Source organism: Alligator mississippiensis, chromosome 1, assembly GCF_030867095.1.
Source record: "Alligator mississippiensis isolate rAllMis1 chromosome 1, rAllMis1, whole genome shotgun sequence".
In the NCBI taxonomy this organism is placed as follows: Eukaryota; Metazoa; Chordata; order Crocodylia; family Alligatoridae; genus Alligator; species Alligator mississippiensis.
The window spans coordinates 47864857-47874052 of record NC_081824.1 but is presented as its reverse complement, the minus strand read 5'-3'; the positions used below and the strand labels follow the sequence as shown (position 1 = coordinate 47874052).

The window sequence follows — 9196 nt, the reverse complement described above, 5'->3', positions numbered from 1 at the left end:
GAAGTGTGCTGAGTTTTCTGACTACTGTCTATATTTGGCAGATGTTGCCACAATTCAGTGAGTATGTGTGAAGCATGAAGAGGCAACGGGAGACTGTGATGCAGGCAGAATTGTTTGAAAAAACACTGAATGCCTTAAAAGACTGTTTCAAAATATAAAATCCCAAAGGGAAATATCAATTAATCTTAATTTTCTCATGGGCAGTAGCAGTAAAAACCTTCACTCTACTTTCTTGTCTTCCAGTTTGAAGAATATTTCTTTGAAACCAGAGAAGAACTTATAAAGCTGCAACAGTGTAAGCTTCCTTGAATGCATTTTATTAGAATTGTTTCCCAATTTAGAATTCAAAAGAGTTTTGTCATGTTTTCAAAGATTATTTCCACTGCATTGTGACATTGCCTAAATGCACACTCTTGCACATAGCAGGATTGTTGTAGTATCATAGCTGTGATGGTTCAAGGAATATCTGAGAATTAACTTTTCATTGGGGAGCAATATTTATATATCATCCCAAACAATGAACCTGCTGCATGCATGCTAACCCCTAGCCACCTATCAGTTCTTACTCAAGAGAAAGTCAGAGAAAGTTAGCAGATACTTGGTAATTCTGCTTTAGTGGGGATGATTGGGAGATTGAATCACTGATTTTTTTTCACTTCTTTTAAAAGCGGGCGTTCTACTGTTCCAGCAAGTACCCCTAGTGGAAATTGATGGGATGAAGATGGTGCAGACCAGAGCCATTCTCAACTATATTGCAGCAAAGCACAATCTCTATGGGAAGGACCTGAAGGAGAGAGCCCTGTACTGTAACAGCACTGCCTTTGTCTAACAGAACATGATAAATTACTATACAGCACGAGGAAAAAACATCCAGGCTCATAAATTAGGTGTTGTGTTGTGTAATGTCATGACTCAGCACATTTCCATTGGTCTCCAGCCAAGTTCAGCAATGTTAAATATTAGCTAATTAGATTAGAGACATGCTAGAAGGTGTTGTTAGTTTGACTGGCTTATCTGAGTTGAAAGCAGTTTTCAGAACTAAGCAGGGATCAATTTCTTACCTGATGTCATAAGAACATTAGAACACGAGAAGTGCCATAATGGGTCAGAACAATGGTGCATCTAGCCCACAATCCTGTCTCCGACAGGGGCACATATCTTCCTTGGAATCTACCCTTTATTGGTTTAGAGATGCCAAAGGAAACATCTCCAACCCTTCTGTTCAACAGCCATTAATGGACTTATCTTCCATGAATTTATTTAGTCCCCCTATGAACCTCGCTATACTATATGTCTCCACCACCTCCTGTTGCAATGAATTCCACAAGTTAACTACATGTTGCATAAAAAAGTACTTTCTCTTGTTAGTTTTAAATCTGTCACCTACTAATTTCAGTGGGTGCCTCCTAATTCTAGTATGCTGGGACCTGGTTTCCTGTTGGCTTGGTCCATACCCTTCATAGTTGTCTAGCCTTTATCATCTCCCCCATCAGCCTTCTCCTTTCCAAACTGAAGATTTTTAGCCTTTCCAGTATTTCCCGGTATGGCAACTTTTCCAGAGTCCAGATCATTTTGCTTACCCTTCTCTGTACCTATTCCAATTAGACTATGTCCTTATTGAGATGTGGGGAACAGAATTTGCACATAGTATTGAAGATTTGAGCATGTTTATGGGGAGCTTACAACTGTAGGAGATTCACAGGCAGCCCACAATGCTTGCAGGCCAAGAGTCAAGGAAATACTTTTTATGTCTATGCAAAAAATAGTCTTAGCCCTAAAGAACTGAACGTAAAGAGACAGTGTTTTCATGGCAGCTGAGTTCCATCCTAACACTTCTCAAATGAATTAACAATGACAAATTAATTGTATTGTAGCACACAAGACAGGGGGCCACAGATACAAGTATTATATTTAATGCAACACTGTAACACCCCAACTTATTCTTAGTGCGACACATTGTGTGCCAGTAAAAGCAGCCAGTATCTTTGTATTTCAATTGATCCTGTTTATTTAGAAGCCAAAATATGGTAGGTACGCTTGACTCCTATCAATTGAGTTTTAAAATGTTGACCTGAATCTTTAATTTAGAGGATTCACACCCCCAATGATAAAGCAGATGATATACATGTACACAGTGGTTTGGATCAGATAAATTGAACACCAATAGGTATGCCATCTGTCACTTATCCTCCTGACCTTGGAGTTATTGCACTGGGGGAAAACAGGGAAAAAATCCCCCAAACCAAAGTTAACTGAGTAAGTTTCAGTTGTGGAAACCAATAGGAACACACACTTTCTTTCAGGATTGATATGTATGTAGAAGCAACAATGGATCTGAATGACCTCATCATGCGCCATCCCATGCAACCACCTGAGGGAAGAGAGAAGAATCTTGCCTTAATTGTGGATAAGGCCACCAATAGATACTTCCCTGCCTATGAAAAGGTAAGTTATCAGAGTAAGCAATTCACTTTCATTATAGCATTGATGTCTAGATAATATTTCCACTAAGTTTCTGACTATGAGGGTAGTCAAGCATTGGAACAGACTACTAGAGAAAATATGGAACCTCCAACCTCCAAATTGTGGAAATTTTCAAGAAGAAACTAGACAGACCTTTTTCTGGGATGGTTTAATCAGGGATGATCCTGCCTTGAGCAGGGAGCTGGACTAGATGACTTTGTGAGGTTCCTTCCAGCCCTACTTTCCTATAATCCAATTATTCTATTTTAGCATGTGTGCATTCATATTAGTGGAAAGGGAAGAAATAACATATTTACTTGAATTGACAATGACTTTGTATTTAAGATGACATGGAAAAAATATAATTTGTTATACTTTTTCACATATAGAATCTAATTACTAGAGAGTTGTCTTAAATTCACCCCCTCCACAGCTGTGGTGGGGAAAGTAGTGGTGGGAGGAAAAGCAGCCTGTCCCTAGCCCCCCACTCCTTGCCCCCTCAGCCAGTCCCCCCAATCCCCTGCCCTCCTGCTGCCACTTACCTATACTGCCACCTGGCTCTGGCTCCAGGGCATGGAGCATCAGGTGGCCAGGTAGCAGCAGCAGTGGCAGCTGTAGTCCCTCAAGCACCAACCTTGTGTTGGAGTCAAATCCAGGGCCAGGGCTGGGGCTGCTGCCAGGGCTAGAGCTGCCACAGATCCCCTGTCATGGCACAGTCCCCAGTGCTCCCCCTGCAACTATACACTCCCCCACATGTCACTCTCCCACTACACAATATCCCTTGTGGCCACCCCCAACACTATGTGATCACCCTTGTGCTCCCCCCAAACTCTCAATCTTCCCCACACCTTCCTAGATTGTACAATCCCCCTTGACTCCCTCTGGTCTATGTGATCTCCCCCACACCCCACCCCCTGCACTGCACCATCTTTCCCAGGATCTCCATCCATCCCTATGCTGCACAGTTTCCACTATGTTGGAACTGGAGTCAAAGACGGAGCTGGTGATGCAGTAGTGCCTGCCCCAACTAGTACTCAAATCTAAGATGGGATTTCTTTTCCTCATGTTGAATGGGGGGAAAACCTCATCCTGAGTTCCAGTAAATATGGGATATTCGAAGTACGCACAAGGGTACTACTTAAGGCACAAGGCATATTCTTAGCCACAAGGATCTGTGAAGATAGAAGTGCTTTTAAACAGATCAGGATAATTTAAACACTCCAAATTTCCACATTTTAGCAAGTTCCTTTAAGACAGTATATGTTAAAAAATAATATTGAGTTGCAAGCTCTACAATGCTAGTTTTCCCTCTGAAGTAAGGGTGCCTGTTCTACACAGTACCTAAAATAAGGACCATTACATTTCTGCCTATAGCACACTGAGAGTGGAAAGCCAGAATTAGCTAAGCTTCAAGAATGAACCTTGCAGTAGGTAAAATGGAGGGTTTCTTATACCCTAACTCATGCCTAATTAGGGAAGAAGGAAAGAAAGCAAGAAGGACGGGTGTCCAGGAATAGGTGATTGAATGCCTAGAATAAAAATGAACTACTTTTTATTGGTTTCCTAGACCAAGGAATCTTTAGTAGCTTGGAATGCGGTAAGTTTTTGCATTCATAGAAAAGTATGATCTGTCCATACTAACAGTAACACAGTATTAGATGGAATTGCAGAAGATCTCTTTATTTTAAAGGGCTTTTGAGCTTAGTCCTTATTGCACAATGGAGAAGGATATGTAAAAGGATAAGTTCTAATATCCAATCCATTATAATTCTGTTACAGATAAAACAAAACAAAACATACACAGGAGAGGGAAGGGAAGAGAATCTTCCAGTTACATACAGTGCATCATTATTTATTATGCATAATACCTATGAGGAAAGTACAGCCAAGCATTTTTTGTCTTGCCATCAATTCAATTTTTGTATTCCTACCTTTCGGGAATAACTCATACGCATAGCATAACCTTCATATGCTTTGAAAACAACAGGTTAGGTTTAGCTATTATAATTATCCAAGGAACAACATCTCTCAGTTGTACACTTACATTCATTGTTTCATGTTCTGTAGGTTTTGAAAGACCATGGACAAGATTATCTTGTTGGCAACCAGTTCAGCCGCGCAGATGTACAAGTGCTTGAAACCATTTTAATGATGGAAGAGATGAAACCAGATATACTTGCCAAGTGTATGAGTGAGCAGATCTAGTGAATCACTCTTTGTTTTCCAAAAGTTTAATTTGGAGACACCTGCCTGAAGTATCAAGGATCTTGTGAAACTTGCAGGGACAGAAGTCAATGGAGTCATTTGATCTACACCAGATGAAACATGCTCTTGTCCAAAAAAAAAAATTAATGTCTCTGAAGAATGGGGCAGTTCAGTGAGTTCTAGAGCTAGGGACAGACATTCAAGATGCCAGAGGCTGAATTGATTCAACCTTTGCAGGTTAGTCTAACCTGCCTAGGTTGAACGTGCAGACATGCAGGCACATGCCTGCAATTACTCAGGCCAGGCGCTGGGGGCACTAGAGCGTGCCCTCGGCTGCAAGGAAAGCTGTGCTGGAAGGACATGGCCAGTCCAGGATGAACTGGCCAGAGAGAGGTTTCATTCCCTGCTCCCTGTCCCACTGGTAAGAAACTGAGCTGGGTCTGCCAGGTGCCCCCTTCCCTGTTGCTGCAGCCATGGGCCAGCATGGCCCCTGAACCAGAGTGGGCAGGGAGAGGGGTTATTCTCTCCGCTACCTCCATTTCCCCTGGGGACCGCACCCAGGTCTGCCTGCCCCAACCGCTGCCAAGAAGCAGAATAAGTGCACCCCTGTCCCCTCCACTGGACCCTAGAGGGAAGGGAAATAACCCGCCCTGTCAGGTGAGGACTGGCTAGGGAACAGGCTTCCTCGGCCAGCTCTCAGGTGGTGGTGGGCCCCAAGCTTGGCAACCGTCACCACCATGTCCCCTGTCCTGAGCAGCACCCAGGGCTGCAACCTAACAAGTAGCTGTGGGCTGCCCGGGATGGGGGCTGTTCTTCCCTGCTTGTCTACAGCTGCCACTGCCACCACTATGCCATGCTGTGCTGTGCCACACTGCTGGGGTGTATGGGGGGGAAGCTTCTGCCTTGCACATGGAACTCCGGCTCCAGCTCCCGGGTGCCTTGGAAAGCAGGAGGCTGTCGGGTGGGAGGCTTTAGTCTGGGGCAGTCACTGGAGCTCCATGTGCAGGGCACAAGCTGCAGGGCCGAATCTCTCCCCCTCCAGCTGCCTCCTGGAGCGGTTCAGGAGCAGGAGGAATGAGAGGGGGAATCACCGTGGCAGGTGAAGGGAACCCAGTTTGGCCCAGCATTGCTTTCTCCCCTTGCCTCCAGCTGCAGCTTTTGCCATACCACGCAGCACCACTCAGGGCTGGGGCCACACCGCACAGTGCCACTCAACTTGAACTGGGCTGAAGTCACTGGACTAAAGGGAGCTGCTCCAGCCCTGAGTGGCACTGCATGGTGTGGTCCCAGCCCTGAGCAGTACTGCACGGTGCAGCAGGAGCCACAGCTGTAGGGGAGGGGAGAAAGCCCTGCCCAGCCAAGGTGTCTTCTTCTCGCCTGTTGCAGTAACTCCCCCTCCCATTCCTGCTGCTCCTAAGCCTCTCCAGGAGGTGGAGGCGGGGAGGGGAAGGAGGGGAGGAATCTTCAGCCCTGTGGCTTATGCCCTGTGTGTGGAGCTCCAGTGGCAGCCCCCAGACTGAAGCCTTCCACCTTCCAAGGCATCCAGGATCTGGTGCCAGAGCTCCATGTGCAGAGCAGAAGCTTCCTGGCCCTGTACCCCAGCAGCACGGTGCAGTGTGGCGGTGGCAGTGGCAGCTGCAGAAGAGGGGGGCAGAATGGGCTCCCGCCCCAGCCAGCCTGCATCTGCTTGTTAGGCTGCAACCCCAGGTGCTGCACAGAACAGGGGGCACGGCAGTGGTGGCTGCTGCACTCAGGGCCCACCACCACCTCTGAACTGGCCCAGGAAGCCCACTTCCCAGCTAGCCCCCACCTGGCAGGGCCATACACCAGGTGGCAGGGCACGTTGGGAGGGGACAAGGACTGGAGTTATTCCCCCTCTGGCATCTGGCAAAGGGGACAGGATGGGGCTTATTCTGCTGCTCAGCAGCAGTCAGGACAGGCAGACCCAGTAACAGTCATAGATTCATAGATTCATAGATGTTAGGGTCGAAAGGGACCTCAATAGATCAGCAAGTCCGACCCCCTGCATAAGCAGGAAAGAGTGCTGGGTCTAGATGACCCCAGCTAGAGACTCGTCTAACCAGGAACAGTGGGGGTAGAGGAAAGAATAACCCTTCACCCTGCCCACTCTGGCTCAGGGGCCACACTGGCCTGTGGATGCAACACCGGGGCGGGCGGGGAGGTGCACCCAGAAGACCCAGCTCTGGTCCCTTCCATCCCCCTCCACCAGACGCCAGAGGGTGCAGCAGCAATGGAGCGGGGAATGAAACTCCTCTCTGGCCAGCCCCTGTCCCTGCCTGTCGCTGCTCTGGCTTGGTAGCAGCATGGCAGGGCCAGCCCAGAGAGCATGCCAGGATGCTGGGGGCTCTGGTTTAAGTTAAACCAGGAAGGGGCTGGGACAGACATTGCATGAGTCAGTTTGAGCCAAATCAGTTAAGTCTAATAGTGGACTCCAAGATGAACATGAGTCGGCAGTGTGACAAAGCCATCAGAAAAGCTAATGGCACTTTATCGTGCATCAGCAGATGCATGACGAACAGATCCAAGGAGGTAGTACTTCCCCTCTATCAGGCACTGGTCAGACCGCAGTTGGAATACTGCGTGCAGTTTTGGGCGCCGCACTTCAAGAGGGATGTGGATAACCTGGAGAGGGTCCAGAGAAGGGCCACTCATATGGTTAAGGGCTTGCAGGCCAAGCCCTATGTGGAAAGACTGGGACATCTGGACCTCTTCAGCCTCCACAAGAGAAGGTTGAGAGGCGACCTGGAGGCTGCCTATAAGTTCATCACAGGGGCACAGAAGGGAATTGGTGAGGTTTTATTCACCAAGGCACCCCCAGGGGTTACAAGAAATAATGGCCACAAGCTAGCAGAGAGCAGATTTAGACTAGACATTAGGAAGAACTTCTTCACAGTTCGAGTGGCCAAGGTCTGGAACGGGCTCCCAAGGGAGGTGGTGTTCTCCCCTACCCTGGGGGTCTTCAAGAGGAGGTTAGATAAGCATCTAGCTGGGGTCATCTAGACCCAGCACTCTTTCCTGCCTATGTAGGGGGTCGGACTCGATGATCTATTGGTCGGTCCCTTCCGACCCTGGCATCTATGAATCTATGAATAGCACATTCGACCAGGTTTATCTCAAACCGGTTTCAGCCATTTTCAAACTGGTTTATGTTCACCGAATGTTTGTTCTGTTACAGAGTTAAACCAGTTTCTGATCACTTAAACACATAGGTGACTGGTAGGTGGTGCATGGGGGTACACATGCCCACCCTGATGGGGCCGGTGCCCCCCCTAACGGCCGACACTGATGCTGTCGGTAGGGCTGGTGCCCTCCCTGACAGGGCCACTGCCATCGGCAGCTTCTGCGGGTGCCCCCCAGATTCAGGAGGCACCAGTTACTCATGCTTAAACCAGTTTATGTGTAATGTCTGTCCCTAGCCTAGGTGGCTGATACCCTGCACCTGCCCAGAGCTGCACGGCAAGTCTTTGCCTAGACGTCGGAGACCATTTGTGTATGTTCACTGTGAGACCACACCAGTCTCTCTCTCATAAGCACCCAAGTATCTTTTACTCTGTTCTTGTCCTGCTTTTAAGTGTTAAACTGTTTGTTTCTTGTTTTAGGGTTTTAAAGCAAGAATAAGTAACATCCCAACAATAAAGAAATTCCTGCAGCCTGGCAGCCAGAGGAAATCAGAAATAGAGGAAAAAATGGTTCCCCAAGTGATGAAAATTTTCTACGGTTAAGTTGTGACATGACTTAAAATGATGGCAACCATGTTACTTGCTGTATTTTTGCATTAACTGTTAAAACTAAAGTGCAATTAGCTCACACTGTATAAAAATTATAGCAGCAAAATCAGTTAAGACATGCTAAACATTGCGTGCAAATGTTTCCAAAGTAAATCTGCCTGCTTGCAGTCACATATGAAAGGGCTGATTGACTTACAGCATACACAAAACAAAGGGATGCCTTTTTAGCATTTCTTCTGAAGAGAATAAAATGAAATAACCCCACTCATACTCTTGTTTGAGTAAAATTTTTATTAATGACTGCAATCCAAGTAAGACAGAGGTGTGCAAAATACAGCCCATTGGCCAGATCCAGCCCCAGGGATTTTGTCCTGCCCACAGTGGGTCCCTTGGTCCTGCCCCCAGACATGATGTGGGGCTGGGGCAGCTTGGCAGCTGAATTCACTTTGCAGCAGCACCAGTGGTGGTAGCTTCTTTTGACTGCTGCTGCCAGTCACCACTGTTGGACCCAGACCTGCTGCCTGGGCACACCAGCCTGTTTCTCCTGCACCCACTGCTGGAGGCACCAGGCAGAGCAGGACAGGATCTCCATAGGGACCAGCCTGAGACCTGCATGGACATAGCATACAGAGCTGAACAAATAGAATGGGGCCACGGATGGGTGGGGAACAGTGTCTGGGAGTGGGATGGGAGGGCGGGCAGGGGCTGGGATTGGGATCAGGATCACAGCATGGGGCCGGGGCCAAGGCCAGAGCTTCAATCTGTGGCCCACGTATCCC

General features: G+C 47.5%; 1 protein-coding gene across 1 annotated transcript; it reads left to right on the top strand.

The window, feature by feature from the left end:
• The first annotated feature begins 247 nt into the window (after positions 1 to 247).
• LOC102577209 (glutathione S-transferase) lies at positions 248 to 8685 on the top strand. The gene is made up of 5 exons (XM_059730315.1): positions 248 to 295; positions 669 to 801; positions 2304 to 2445; positions 4531 to 4654; positions 8289 to 8685. The coding sequence occupies exons 2-5, from the start codon at positions 716 to 718 to the stop codon at positions 8294 to 8296; spliced, it is 360 nt and encodes a 119-aa protein (XP_059586298.1). The 5' UTR covers positions 248 to 295; positions 669 to 715; the 3' UTR covers positions 8297 to 8685.
• Positions 8686 to 9196: the final 511 nt, after the last annotated feature.